This window comes from Calliphora vicina, chromosome 2, assembly GCF_958450345.1.
Source record: "Calliphora vicina chromosome 2, idCalVici1.1, whole genome shotgun sequence".
Taxonomy (NCBI): domain Eukaryota; kingdom Metazoa; phylum Arthropoda; class Insecta; order Diptera; family Calliphoridae; genus Calliphora; species Calliphora vicina.
Window position 1 is genome coordinate 47,875,809 of NC_088781.1, and position 15,953 is coordinate 47,891,761.

At 35.8% G+C, this 15,953-nt stretch overlaps 1 protein-coding gene across 1 annotated transcript in view; it reads left to right on the forward strand.

Moving 5' to 3' along the window:
- The window catches only part of Dhc36C (Dynein heavy chain at 36C), a 138,806-nt gene that overhangs the window by 22,282 nt on the left and 100,571 nt on the right, over window positions 1-15,953 (forward strand). The window contains exons 5-16 of the mRNA XM_065499980.1: window positions 1,762-1,924; window positions 1,989-2,222; window positions 2,291-3,580; window positions 3,643-3,932; window positions 3,995-4,117; window positions 7,581-7,734; window positions 7,795-7,926; window positions 7,983-8,618; window positions 8,679-9,206; window positions 9,267-9,713; window positions 12,059-12,172; window positions 12,244-13,760. Coding sequence (XP_065356052.1) covers window positions 1,762-1,924; window positions 1,989-2,222; window positions 2,291-3,580; window positions 3,643-3,932; window positions 3,995-4,117; window positions 7,581-7,734; window positions 7,795-7,926; window positions 7,983-8,618; window positions 8,679-9,206; window positions 9,267-9,713; window positions 12,059-12,172; window positions 12,244-13,760 — 5,628 coding nt within the window. The remainder of the gene's footprint in view (window positions 1-1,761; window positions 1,925-1,988; window positions 2,223-2,290; window positions 3,581-3,642; window positions 3,933-3,994; window positions 4,118-7,580; window positions 7,735-7,794; window positions 7,927-7,982; window positions 8,619-8,678; window positions 9,207-9,266; window positions 9,714-12,058; window positions 12,173-12,243; window positions 13,761-15,953) is intronic.

Sequence of the window (15,953 nt, forward strand, 5' to 3'; positions counted from 1 at the left end):
TGCTGATTTTAAATAGGAAACTTCTCGAAACAAACAAACGGACAGACCGACAGACAGACGGACATGGCTTAATCGACTCTGCTATCTATAAGGATCCAGAATATACTTTATAGTGTCGGAAAATTATATTGTGGAAATTACAAACGGAATGACAAACTTATATATACCCTTCTCACGAAGGTGAAGGGTATAGTGGGCTGTGGAGAAATTATGTCCACTACTCCGATATTGATATTTAAACGGCTTGTTTTTAGATGAAGTTAATGTTCCGATTAGAATTTTGCCCGTCAAACTTTCATTATCTTTGAAATGTCAAAAAAGATGTGGGGTACATTGATTTTGTCATTCCGGTTGTAACATATCGAAATATTGGTCGTATTGGCCTCATAAGATCTAGTTGTGTCCTCCCGTTTGTCCGTATGACTGTTGAAAACACGATATGGATTAAAGAATAGGAGCTAGCTGGAAGTTTTCCACAAATACTCTCTGTTGATAAGGTATGTTTGGTATTGAAAATGGCCATAAATATGTTGATTATTCCGATTGTTCTAAATACTCTGACATTATACTGCAAAGTATGGCGAAATCGAGCAACAAGGCTCCTCAGAAAATTACTTGAACATTCATTGTCTTATAATAATTAATATCGTGATGAAGTTTTATATGAACCTAAATCTTTCTACCAACTTTTGTGAGGATATTTTATTGTCACAAGATTCGACACAGCAAAAATTAAATCGTGTAATGCTATATTTTGACTAACCCTAAACTGTTAGTTGTCTGTTTTTTGGTTAGGAACACTTTAGATCCCGGAACGCTTAAAATTGGTTGTTGTCTGGTCTGAGAAACATAGCGTGTCAAGAATTTTTAACAGAATTTTTTTTCCATGTTTTGTTAGAATGATAATTCAGTGTGGATTACAGTTCCGTTATAGTTTATCAAAAAAATTAACTGTTAATTATCTGCGATCGTTAAATCTTAACAAGTCCTTATCTTGAAATATCTTGCACTCTCTATAATTTTGAAGCAGTCTAGTATTTATTATACATACATGAATCCATTTGAATTTACTCCTTACACACAAACAAACAAATATAATTTAAATCTGCCACCTTTCCTTATGACTTTATATTTACATCTCTTCGTTTTTTGTTTTTTTTTACAACATATGGAAAAAAGGACCATTCTTTAAAAGCATAATAAAGTTTCACATACCGTAACAAATTTAAAAGTAAAAATCTGGTAAAGAATATAGAAAAAAAAGGAAAAATAAATTTAACTAAAGACAACTAACGGTTAAGGATGATGAAAGGTGGTTTAAAGTTCGTTTAGGGTGAGAATGGTGGTTAGTCATTGGTTAAGTTATGTTAAAATTTTAGTATATGGGAAGAAAATAAGGGAAAATATGTATTTAAAAGTGTCGAATTAAAGTTTTAAACAAATAAATAGGGATTTAAAGTATTTTTTGTTGGCAGTAGGTTATGTGTAGATTAAGGAAAATAAATAGGAACCCATATCTTGCACTGGCACTCAGTTAAATCTCTGTATTAGGCACTTTATGACAAGGATATTTATAACAATCCTAATGCAATATTGGAAAGTATAAGAAAATTATCATTGAAATCACATTTGTTTAATATTTTTAAATTACTTTAAGCAACAAATAATGTTCCAAAAACTAGACCTAAGTAATCCATTTTAAGAAAACAAATGTATTCAAAATATACCACTTCCAACATAATTTTATTATATATTTTTAAGGTTTGATGAAAATCGCTGTCGTCTTAGAAAAACTCTATTCTGTATACATCGTTCAGTGGCCAGCATCTTGGAACTTTGGAATACAAAATATAAAGAACTTACTTTGGTTGATGCTAAAGAACTGTCTAAAGTGGAGACACCTTTTGAGATATTTGAATTTGCGGTAAAACTAAATAAATAAAACAACTGATTTTAACAAAACTAATCAATTAATTCTCTCTCAAAAGTACACCGTTGGAAAACACATTGATAATACCAAAAACCTTTTGGCAAATCAGTGGTATGGAGAAATTCATAGCATTTTACTTAAGGCCAGTTTAAAGGGCATTTTGCCAGATGTTCGAAAACTAAGACTAATACAACGTTTCTATAATTGTGTGGCAGCCCTAATGACCCAACAATTGGAAGATATGTGCATCAGGAGTTTGAATACATTTGCCGATTTTATATGTGATTATGGAGTAAGTTTTGAAATTCTACAAAATAAACTCTATAGAAAATTAAAATTTACTAAATATATTTTTAAAAGAAAACTAATCCGGGCTTCAAAATATCTCTGATGCTAGAAGATGAAGATGTTATTGTTTTCAATCCAAATTTCTCCAAAATACAAAGTGAAATGACACGCATTATTGATGCCATAGTCTTGGCCATACAAAATCTGCCACGCATTGAGAGTAAACTGTACACAGATCTAAGGCTTACAGAGAAAACCTGTTTAACGCCTGCCATACCCGATTCCATAATAGCCGATACCCGCAATCGTATTTGTGCCCTGTTGGAGGAGCAAAGAATTGGCCCCGAATTGAGACTACAAGATTTTGATAAATACATTGATTTAATGAATGGCAAAGATTCCGAAAGAATATCGCGATTTATGCATGGTGATCCTGCGTTTGAGTCATTTTGCGATATGGTGTATCATTATCGGGACAAGGAAAATCAAATAGCTAAAGATGTCTGGGGTGTTATACGCATGGGTCTATATGAATTTCATCGTGAGAAGTTTATTGCAAATTTGGAAACATTTGGCCGTTTTATGCAAGAACAATTGCTTACACGTATGGTCAATGATCAGCAAGCCAAGATCTCTAAATTGGGCAAGGAATATGAGTCTATTGCTAAAAAGGCTTTAACTATACCCAAAGATACTGCCGAACTGATGAGTTTAAAAGCCTATGTCATAAATACCGAGGAAAATGTGGTGCCCGAAATGGAGCAAAGGCTGCGTGTTAATATGGGCCATATTCTTTGGCTAATGGATCATACTCTTTATTCGCCCCTGCAAATAAAAAACAATAGCAACACCTTTCAATGGTATTTAAAGCTGCCCTCTATTTTTGAAGAGCATCGCCTAATAATAGCTGATAAAACCATAGAGTATCAGGAATTATTAAAGAAGCGAATTGAAGCCTTTAGAAGAGAATTACAAACCTATTTCGAGCAGGTGCAAACCTATGATGAATGGGGTGATATCAAGCAGTTATCGAAATATAAACGTAAAGCCCAGCTTTTAGATAATCGTTTGGTTACCGCTATGGACACCATAGATCTTATAAATGAAGAGGAAATTTCCTATGGCTGGGAGTTATCTCAGTATATTATTAGGAAAAAAGCTCATGATCAATTGAAACCCTATAAATCCCTCTTCGATGCTGGCCAGGAATTTATGGATAAATATGATTTGTGGATGAACTCACAAGTGGGCAGTTTTGATCCAGATGAAATTGACAATGATGTGGCTAATATATATCGTATAATACAAAAATTGGAAAAACAAATGGGTGATCATCCCACTACCATGATTTTGATAAAAGATGTAGGTTTGGTTCTTCAAAAATATATATTTTTTAAATTTAAATTATTTTATATTTTTTGTAGATCAAAGACCAAATTGAAGCCTTTCGAGAACATATGCCCACCATCAGCACTTTAGGCAATCCCGGCATGAAGGCTCGTCATTGGGAATTAGTTTCTGAAATTATTGGTTTCCCCATTAAAGTTTCTGCCGACCTAACTTTGGCTCGCATTATAGAATACGGTTTGGAGGATTATGTGCCCAAATTTGAGGCCATCTCAGAGAGTGCTACCAAGGAGAATAATTTGGAAAGAGCCATGTCGAAAATGGTATTGGAATGGGAGGATATATCGTTTTCGGTGTCACCTTATAGGTAAGTGTATTTCCTTTAAAGAAGGAAACATTTTTTGAATTATTTTGTTTTTATTATTTTAGAGATTCTGGCACTTACAAACTGGCTGCTGTTGATGAAATACAAATACTTTTGGATGATCAGATTATCAAAACACAGACTATGAAGAGTTCTCCTTATATTAAGCCATTCGAAAAGGATATACTGTAAGTACAATAAAACTGTATACAAATTTATATTATACGTTTTGATCTCATTAAAATAGCATTTAAATATGTGTGATATTGTGTCATCGTAGAGAGTGGTAGAGCCATGTGGCCTGACTATAATTCTTATAATCTTCAAAGACTACGTAAGATTGTGAAATTAGTGAAAGTTAACCATGTATATGTTCACATTGTTTTTGAAAATATCGAGCAACAATTGAATTCAATTGTTCAGTTGATGGTCGGTAGACTCAAAGAGTATACTCGCTGCTGCCGAATTTTGAGGAGAAGAAGACATTGCCATATATAGGTTATAAGCAAAGTTATACTGGACGATTTATTTGAGGTATCGTCATGATCTTATTATAAATCTGAATGCGACAGTTTCAATTACATACTCTTTCATATTGATCTGAGAATATAATCTCAAATGAATGGTGTAACATTATCAGGATGGAGTCAATCAACTCTATTAAATTGTTTTGCGCGACGAGAGCTAACATGTTAACCAACCAAGGATTTTCATAAAATATACCGTATAACCACAGCATTAACCGTCAGGACCACGTCATTAAATCAGCAGAGGAGACGTGAAATGAAAGCCTTTGATACTGTCAGCTTCGCTGCACTCCTGCAGTCCAGAATGCTCAACAACATTAATAAATGGATTTCGAATTATCTTAGGTTAGGTTAACAGGCTGTCGCATGACATGAAAGAGAGCAGCTCACTTGGGTCCTAATAGTAGGTCCCTTTATATTACCTGAAAATAGAAATAAAATAGATAGAGATGAAAAGAGAAGGGGGAAGTCAGATAAAATAAGAGAGTAGAAGAAGTAAAGAGGAAGGTGATCAGAAGAGAGGTGGGGAGAATATTATGCACCAGTCATTTGACGAATATTAGATCACTCCGAGGAGATTCCCGTGTCTGGCTTGATTAGATAATTGCTTTTCCTAATAAAGACATTGATGCACTGTAACTTCATTTCCGAAAGCTCAGAAAAACTATTAAAGGAAAGATGTCCCAGAAACCTGATGCGTAGATCTCCTAATGCCGGGCAATGACAAAGAAGATGAAAAATTGTCTCATCCTCCTCTTCATTTTGACAACTTCTACAGAAGTCGTTATAGGGCAGGCCCGGTTATCACCGCCACTGCATTACTTAATTGTGAGCTTGTCAGGCCAAGAAGATATGTTGTCTGTTCTCTGTTTAGTAGGGGCCATATCATTCTGGTTATCGTACAAGTGGCTTCACATCCCCATCTTGTCTGAGCGAGCTCATAGTAAAAGTTACTAATTTGTAGCCTGCAATTAGATAACGGAATCCTGCATAGTAAGTCTCTGTCTCCGTCAGGCATCATGGCATCTTTTTTCGTCAAAACATCAGCAACACAGTTGCGAATTATCTTAGTGGCCGACAGTTGTTCGTAGTGTTTAAAAGCTAAGTAACAATCCTCGTAGACTTAAACAAGGAGTTTCTCATTGCGAGGTCTGGTCGGCACTCATATCTTACTGCTACCTATCTAAAGTGATTTGATATGCGGACGTCTGATCATTTTATGGGTATGAGTCACAACGTTGACGAGGTATGCCATATACCAGGTTAAATGTAACCTGCGTTACCTGAAAATATCAAAAGCGAAATCATCGGCAAAACTGTTGCACCATTAAGAAGGAAGTAAATATCAATATTAACATCATTTCAATGGAGTCCAAATTCCATGCGTGGGCTGACCTCCTCAGCTCATGCCACTTGAAACTTGGGAGTTAGGACCTCAAAGCAGTAGCCGGAAGTTCTTGAGCCAAGGATACCTATAAAATAAATGGTTGGTAAAGTGATCAATTACGCCGTTCATGTTGGCACCTTCGTTAAGTTATATCCAGTGAAAAATTATTTATAGCATCTAAATAAACGTCTTAGGGTTAGGTCATGGAACACATGTCATGTTGACAATGTTGCCGGAGGATTAGCAGTAACTACAGCGTCATACAGTTAGAGCTCTTCCGAATCATGTCAGGAAGGTCTTTCGTATTTATTATTAGAAGAGATCACAGCTCGTATATGGCATATTAGAAGAACATTCATTCTACGGTAGCAGAAGTAAGGGAAGGGAATCAGGCTTGATGCCTACTAGTCCACACGACCACAAGCTTGATTGCCAGCTTGTATTCTGGGTCCTCATGTCACTCCCCACATATTTCAGCTGCCCAGCCAATACTACTTCACTTCGTCCAATGGATTTATAAACTAGCCCGATAGAAGCTGGCTTGACGTCAATGCAGAACTGCCGGATTAAATAATCTTATAGGTTTTGCTGATAAAATAACAGCAACTATTTAAGTGTTTCGGAACTGTATTGTTGATGGTGTCTCTTTTTACTCGAAGTCCTCAGCTTGATGTTAAAAATTCACTGGATATATGTTTCAAAATAGATTTAAAAGTCGATATCGGACCGTCTGATTCCAGAGCCAAAAATGCAGGTTTTCTTTTTATTCAACTGTTGGTACAGCTTGAAGTCTTTGACTAATTTGAGTGCCTAATATCTCCCGAATTTTTATAGAAACTGTCGAATTTGGATATATTTGGTGTTGTTGAACGATCTCGCGATCTGAGTTATCACAATTCGTTCATTTTGAAGTTAAGGTTACATGTTTTAATACTGATTCGATTGTTGATCTCCGGATACAACATACATACAAAGAAGACCAAATTATTGCAGCCTCTCGGAAGATTATATAACTTCTGTAAATGGCGGCAATTTTCATGGAACGCACAAGAATGCGGAATATCTAAGACTGTTTTACACTGTGATTTTTGCGCATTGTAAGTTAAGGCGCATATTTATCGCCGTCTTCCGCCAATTGTCCAAATATAACTATGGAAATAAACCATTACAAGGTTAAAGGTGGCCATTTAGGCGGGAAGTCTCATCCTATTTACTGTTACTGGTGAGTCATACAGAACCATAATCAACAAGCTTTTATAGGTGAACATTTCTGAATTAGGACTGCACATAATACACCTGCATTTATAGCTCTCGATACAATCGGCATTTGTAGGACACGTTTCTGGGTCAGATATCGTCTTTATTTGGAAGTTTTCAGTGTCGGCAAAATCAATCGACCGCCCACTTTTCCTTAGAGTTTTCGGAAGTCAGCGGTTTATATGAAAGACGCCAAACAGAATAATGGACAAGAGTGCCAGAGCTTATCGTCCGAATAAGTTTCTAATAGGAGTTTTCCTAGGAGTTTGAACGTTTAAATGCAAAGTCAGTGTTAATTTCGATTCTAGCATAGACCACTAAAAGGTGCTACTTATATATACGTACGTCCTGGTCTTGCTGGAGAAGTCAGATGAAACGATTGCTCTATTCTTATAGAAATTCTTTTGTTACTTAATATAAACTTGATATGAAAGACTAAATTATGTTATACTGTGCTAATAAACAAATTCGCTTTTCCAGAAAATGGGAGGCCAAATTAATACTATTGCAAGACATATTAGATGACTGGTTAAAAGTTCAGGCAACTTGGATGTACTTGGAGCCCATATTCTCAAGTCCAGATATACAACAACAAATGCCGGAAGAAGGAAGACGTTTTAGTGCAGTGGATAAGGTATAAAGTATAACTTAAAAATCATTGACAAATAAAGAAAGTACATTATTTTCCTTAAAGATTTGGAAAGAATTAATGAAGCAAGTTAATAGTGACTCCAGAGTAATGACAGTGGTGGAAATAAATAAAATGTCGGAGAATCTGAAAAAGGCCTATAACCTCTTGGAGATAATACAAAAGGGCTTAAATGCGGTATTTATTAATAAATTATTCTTAAAACTGAAAACTAAATGAATATATTCTTTTAGTACCTCGAAAAGAAACGTTTATATTTTCCACGTTTCTTCTTTCTCTCCAATGATGAGCTGTTGGAAATTCTTTCCGAAACTAAAGACCCGACACGTGTACAACCTCATTTGAAAAAATGCTTTGAGGGTATTGCTACTCTAAAATTCACCGAAGAGTTAGAGGTTACGGTAATGCGTTCCTCAGAACGTGAGGAAGTGGAATTGGTTGATATTATATCCACCGCCAAAGCCAGGGGACAAGTAGAAAAATGGTTGCTGGAATTAGAGATTGATATGAAGAAGAGCATTCATAAGAAAATGAGTGAAGCCTTTTATAGTTATCCCCAAAGTATAAGACATGAATGGGTATTGGTGTGGCCGGGTCAATGTGTCCAATCTATTTCTCTGACCTATTGGACTTTATACATCACAGAGAGTTTTATGTCCGAGAATCCTAGAAAGAGTTTACAAAACTATTTACAGACAAATGTGGAACAAATTTTAAAAATTGTTGATTTGGTGAGGGGCGATTTGAGTAGTCAAAATCGCATTACATTGGGGGCCTTGGTGGTGTTGGATGTACATGCAAGAGATGTGTTGGCGGAAATTGTGGAGAAACAGGTGTCGGAATTAAATGATTTCCAATGGTTGTGCCAGGTAATCAGCAATTTAAGAAACATATTTTTCATGTTTTTAAAAAAATATATTGTATTTCAGCTGCGTTATTATTGGGAGGAAAATAACTTGGATACTCGCATGATTAATTGTTCTTTGAAATATGGCTACGAGTATTTGGGCAACACTACCCGCTTGGTTGTCACTCCACTAACAGATCGTTGTTATCGTACTTTGTTTAGTGCTTTGCATTTGCATTTGGGTGGAGCTCCCGAAGGACCAGCTGGTACTGGCAAAACAGAGACTACCAAAGATTTGGCCAAGGCAGTGGCCAAACAATGTGTGGTTTTCAATTGCTCGGATGGTTTAGATTACCTGGCCCTGGGTAAATTCTTTAAAGGCTTAGCTTCTTGTGGAGCTTGGTCCTGTTTCGATGAATTTAATCGCATTGATTTGGAGGTGTTATCCGTGGTGGCTCAACAAATTCTAACCATACAAAGGGGCATAAATTCGGGCAGTCCTACAATGGTTTTCGAAGGCACTACCTTAACTTTGGATCCTACTTGTGCTGTGTTCATAACCATGAATCCGGGTTATGCTGGAAGATCGGAGTTACCAGATAATTTGAAGGTAGTTATGCTTTATATAGAAAGTTATCTTAGAAATATGTTTAATTCGTAAATTATTTAGGCTTTATTCCGTTCTGTGGCCATGATGGTGCCAGATTATGCTCTCATTTCGGAAATTGAATTATATTCCTGTGGTTTTTTAACCGCCAAACCTTTGTCAGTGAAAATTGTGGCCACTTATCGCTTGTGTTCCGAGCAATTAAGTACCCAGTGTCATTATGATTATGGCATGCGTGCTGTCAAGTCGGTGCTTAAAGCTGCTGGCGCTTTAAAACTTCGTTATCGTGATGAAAATGAAGACATTTTAGTCTTACGCTCTATTAAGGATGTTAATTTGCCCAAATTTCTTAGTCAAGATGTACCACTATTTCATGGCATTACCTCGGATTTGTTTCCGGGCACTGTTTTGCCAGAATCGGATTATGTGGTGCTTAACGAATGCTGTAAGCTGGCTTGCGAGAAGAACAACAAGCAATGCACCGATTTCTTTTTGGAGAAAGTTCAACAGGTAATTAGAAACTGCTATAAGACTAATCCCAATTCTATATAAATAAAAATCAAATGTCGTTCGTTGGTAATTGCATCAGTTGAGAACGGCCGGACCGATTTAGACAATTTTTTTTTCTAAATGTTAGTCATAGTCCAATTTATTCTACGCCCACTTTTTCGATTTATCTAAAATCGGAAAACGGCTACACCGTATTGGCTAATTTTTTGTTTAAATGTTCGTAGTTATCCAATTTAAGTTTTTACTAAAGGAAAAATTGACCACGCCCACTTTTTTCGATTTACATATCTAAAATCGGAAAACGGCTGCACCTATTTTGCTAATTTGTTTTTAAATGTTCGTAGTGAAATTCGTATGAAGAATTTACCACGCCCACTTTTTTCAATGTATCTAAAATCGCAGAACGCCTGGACCGATTTGGCTATTTTTTTTAAATGTTCGCAATAGTCCACAAAAGTTTTTTAAAAGTGAAAAAAAATAATTTATAGGATGCAAACACATTTTTTTATATAAGGGGATTCCCTAAACTTTAAAACTCTAATTAAAAGTATGAATTTCAGTATTGTCTACATTCTTAATTCGCGAAAAACTTGGCTAATAAGCGTTTAATCAAGAAAAGCAGATCGATATGTGATCACTCATATTTCTGAATAAAAATCGATTTTTTACATAAAAGCTAAAAATATCTAAATTCGCGAATAACTTGGCCAATAAGCGTTTAATCAAGAAAAGGAACTCGATCTGTGATCACTCATATTTCTGACAAAAAATCGATTTTTTTTTTATATAAAAACTCAAAATATCCAAATTCGCTAATAATTTGGCCAATAAGCGTTTAATCAAGAAAAAAGGGCTCGATCTGTGATCACTCATATTTCTGACAAAAAATCGATTTTTTTATATAAAAACTCAAAATATATAAATTCGCTAATAAGTTGGCCAATAAGCGTTTAATCAAGATCTGTGATCACTCGATCACAGATGAAAGCTCAGAATATTGATTTTTTATATGAAAACTCAAAATTTTTTTTTATATAAAAACTCAAAATATCTAAATTCGCTAATAACTTGGCCAATAAGAACAAAAATTCTTTTTTTATATAAAACCTCAAAATATCAAAATTCGCTAATAACTTGGCCAATAAGCGTTTAATCCAGAAAAGGAGCTCGGTCTGTGATCACTCATATTTCTGACAAAAAATAGATTTTTTTTGTATAAAAACTCAAAATATATAAATTCGCTAATAACTTGGACAATAAGCGTTAAAGCAAGAAAAGGCGACCGATCTGTGATCACTCATATTTCAGACCAAAAATCTATTTTTTATATAAAAACTCAAAATATCTAAAATAGCTAATAACTTGGCCAATAAGCGTTTAAGCAAGAAAAGGAGCTCGATCTGTCATCACTTATATTTCAGACCAAAATTCGATTACTTATATAAAAACTCAAAATATTGTTACGAAATTGTACTTGAATTCAAATATAACGATTTTAAGGGCTGATTTAAAAGTAGCATAATGCTTTCAAATAACAGTGCTGTAATAGCAAACTGTAACATATCTGTGGGCATTATTAAATAAAAGCTTTCAGTTGATTTGATCGTAAGTTGGCAACGCTGTTTTCGAATTCGAATATTCAGTTAAAGAACATTGTAGAAAGTATACCACAGATGGCGTATGTATTAGTAAGATCTAGAATATTCGAATTTTGACAGTTAAAGAACAATCTAGAGTGCAGATGGCAGTGTTATAAATAGTGGCAGAGGTTGCAGTCGGGAGTCAGTTTATCAGAGAAGCTTTTCGAATTAACATCAACTGAGTGCCTTAAAGTGTGTTGTGTTTTTCAAGTAAATTCGTGTACATTATAAATTGTGTCTGTATTTCACGAATTTACAAAAGTGTATAAAAAACATTGAGTGACTATTTAATTCTGTTGTTGTTGTACATTTGAATAAATAAAGAGTTGTTACCATTTTCAAACTACTATACGGCTTTTATTTGCAATCAAAAGTATCCGTTTTATTTAAAGGAAATAAACCAGCGTTTTGAAAAGGTTAAAACGTAACAATCTGTACATTGATTTACATGTATTCTGTTTTTGCAAGACTTAGGTTTTTGACAACTCAGTAACGCTTCTATGTATATTTTATTCTATGACCATTAGATTCATTGTACATATTTTAAAATTGAATGTAAATCAAACATAATCCAGGAAAGGACAAAGTCTGTCGGGTCAGCTAGTTTTCAATAAAATCTATATCTGAAGTTATATCTTACTATAGGACTAACTATAGGACTTAATTGATAATTTGATTCTAATTAAGTTATTATATTTCTTACAGTTGTATGAAATGATTGTGGTAAGACATGGTTTAATGTTGGTAGGTTTGCCTTTTGGTGGCAAGACAACATGTTACAGAATACTGGCCGAAACTCTGGAGTGTATGGAAAAGAGGGTGAGTATTTTTGAAACAATTTGTCTTTAAAACATCTTCAATTTAAATCACTTTGACTACAATTTTTTCAGAATGCCGGTGAGAATCGTGCAGTTTTTACCGTTATCAATCCTAAAGCTATTACCATGGGTCAATTATATGGCCAATTCGATATGGTATCTCATGAATGGAGTGATGGCGTTCTAGCTGTAAACTATAGACAATTCGCTGTCTCCGAAACACCAGATCGTAAATGGTTAATATTTGATGGTCCTGTGGATGCTATTTGGATTGAAAACATGAACACTGTGTTGGATGACAATAAAAAATTGTGTCTAATGTCTGGAGAAATCATACAACTATCACCCACTACTAATTTAATATTTGAACCCATGGATTTGGAAGTTGCCTCTCCGGCCACTGTTTCTCGTTGTGGTATGATTTACTTAGAGCCCTCTTCGTTGGGCTGGGAGCCATTGGTGACTTCATGGAAAAATAAATTACCCGCAAATTTCCATGCTGTGGCTAAACAATTGATAACAGCCTTGGTGAATAGATTTTGCCCTATACTTCTGTATATAGTGAGAAAAGCCAGTCTATTTGAAATTGCTACCACCTCAGATGCCAATTTGATGACTTCACTAATGAATATATTCGATTGTTTTCTGGACGACTTTAAAGATGAGAAATATGTGCAAAATATATCAGATTTGGATATGAGAGCACAAATTGAGGGAGTATTTTTATTTTCCTGCATTTGGTCTATTGGTGGTGCTTTGGATGCCAATAGCAGGGATAAATTTAATTTGGTTTTTCGTGCTTTAATGGAAAAGAATTTTCCAGAGAATCTGTATGAGAACTTTGGCATACCCGAAGAGTTACATGTACCCGTGTTAGCAAAACCCTTTATATTTCCCATACCTAAGCAAGGTTCGGTATTTGATTATAGATTTATTAAAGAGGGCAAAGGAAAATGGAGAGCTTGGCAAGATGATGTCACCGCAGCCCCTCCTATACCCAGAGATATACCCGTTAATCAAATCATTATTACCACCAATGACAATGTACGCATGACAATGCTATTGGATCTTTTGGTGAGACATTCCAAACCTGTCATGTTTGTGGGTCCCACCGGTACCGGCAAGAGTTGCTACATTATTGATTACATGCTCAAGAAAATGGATTTGAATGTCTTTAAACCGTTACTCATAAATTTCTCAGCCCAAACCTCGGCCAATCAGACTCAAGATATTGTCATGTCCAAATTGGACAAAAGGCGTAAGGGTGTATTTGGGCCTCCTTTAAATAAGAAATTCGTTATATTTGTGGATGATGTGTCCATGCCTTTGAAGGAGAACTACGGAGCCCAACCGCCCATAGAACTATTGCGCATGATGTTGGATCATTGGATGTGGTATGATCGTAAATCTATACTACCCATGAAACTAATAGATCTGCAAATGATTTGTGCCATGGGACCACCTTCCACGGGCAACACTGTAACGCCCCGCTACCAGCGACACTTCAATGTGCTTGCCATCGATGAATTTAATGATGACATCTTAAAGACCATCTTCAGTAAAATTGTTTTGTGGCATTTGGATACAAGGTAAGTAAAGGGCGTTAAACAAAAATTGTTAGAAAGTAACCTCACGTAGTGGTCTTTATTAAATCTAATAATATTTATAAGTGCTTGGCGAAGTAAATGTATTTAGATGGCTGTACTATAGTTAATTGTGTAACGTTACATCACGTATTTGTTTAATACGCAATACGGATAGAAACGCAAAATCATTTGGGAGTATTTATTAGATGTGACTGGAATTGCTTACAGAAATTGTTATTAGTATTACATGTTATTGCTAGTTGTAGTAAAAATTGCTTTTAATCATTTTGCAGTGGTTTATTTTATGCCCAGAAATGTTAAGGTTTCACAAAGGTAGACTTTTTTGAAATATGTTATGTAAGTTTTAAGATTGGCCATGTTTGTTAGAAAGATGTTAAACAAATGCTTAAATATGGTGACATATGGTGGCCAAATTCGTTAAAAATGTGTCTTAGAATTACATAATCAGGATTCTCACTTTCATTATGGGGGGAAAACTAAAATGTTCGACAAGGCATCGGACCTTACCCGATCCAAATTTGTTGGTAAATAGGTACTTTATTTGAAGTTGCTCAAAAATTTTTAAATTCGCTTTGGTTAGTCTTTTATCGAGGTTCAAAGTTTTATTCTTTTTATAAGAATAGTGTAAAAATTTAAAATCAACGACTAGAGATGCAAATCAGGACTGATTTTTGAAAATCCCGGGTCGGAATTTTCGGGAAATTTGAATACCGAAAATTATAAGAAAGAAACGTACACACTAGGGATGCCAAACAGGATTCGGGATTTTACAAATGTTTGGAATTTGCTAATACCGAAAAATCCCGGGATTTTCGGGATCGGGATTGGCATTCCTAGTACATTTCTTTGTCTTTGCAATTGAAAGTAAATTTTTATTTAGCAATTAATTCTCGGCGGCCCGCTTTTTTGCCAGTGAAGGAAAAAAGGCCTTTCTGGTGTCACGTAGCTGGTGGGATTTTTGTCGCACTGTTGGGCAAGAGGCACAGCTTGGGACCCCGAAGACTTGTTGGCAGTTCCTTCACTGGCAGAGAGTCGTGTATCCTGGGTACCCGAAGTCTTGTTCGCAGCCTGGGTTTTCAATTTAGCAGCTTCCAAAACTGGGGTTTTTATCGATCCTTGGTAGGCAGCTTTCGAGGTGCTTGGATTGAAATTCAGAGGCACCTCGCTGCATTTAGTCTTGCATCCTTTCATGGAGGATGCATTTTGAGAGTTTAGGTTTCCCCAAATCTAGTCCTGCAGATTGTTGAACACCAGTAGCTTGCAGATTAGCTCGGACCCGTATCTCCACCGAACTAACCTGGATCTCAGTAGAATTCAATTCACCGCCACCGCGGGAATAGGGTCTCCGGAGATTTTGATGCCCCCGACCGGATACATGGGGCTCTGTTCGTTAACTTTCATGTCGGACGGACCTGTACCTCTGCCAGGTTGTAAAACTGCTGCCCCACTGGTGCCAAACAGACCATCAAGCCGCCCAATGTGGGAACAGACGCTGTTGGATTTCGGACTCTGTAAGGGACAGACCACCCAAAGGATCCAAAAACGGACATGTTCTGTCGAGAAGACCCAATATCAGTGAAAGGGAGAATCTTCTGACAGAAATGTCAGGTAGCTGCCCCAAAGGGGATATACAGACGCTACCCGATAAAAGGAAGGGTAGTTCTAAGTTCGTGCTCTCCATGAGCCCCTCAGGTATGGGTATTCCTTAGATAACTTACGAAAAAAAATATGAAAATTGACTCAAGGAAAACCAAAAATACCGATTTGCTTTATTATCGTTATAGCAGGCGTTGAGCTTAAGAGATTTGCTGAACATCACTTTGCGATATTTGGGAATGTAGAATGTCGAAATGCATAAAAAAGCCACAGAAAATTACAATTTCCCCTATTTATGAAAAACGGGATTTGGAAAATCTGGGGATTTAAATTTAAAAAATCTCAGGCTTCGATATTTAAGAACGGGAGTTTCGGGAACGGTATTGTCCGTTTGACATCTCTATCTACGACTCATTAGCTTTAATATGACATCAACAAATAAAAATAAAATCTGACTAATAGTACAAGCCTTTCTTTTGGAATTTTACACGCATATCTTAAACCTATGAACAAATCAATCTAAAGCTAATTTCGAAATTATTGTGAACTTCGAAATTTGTATTGCCATTAGGGATGCCA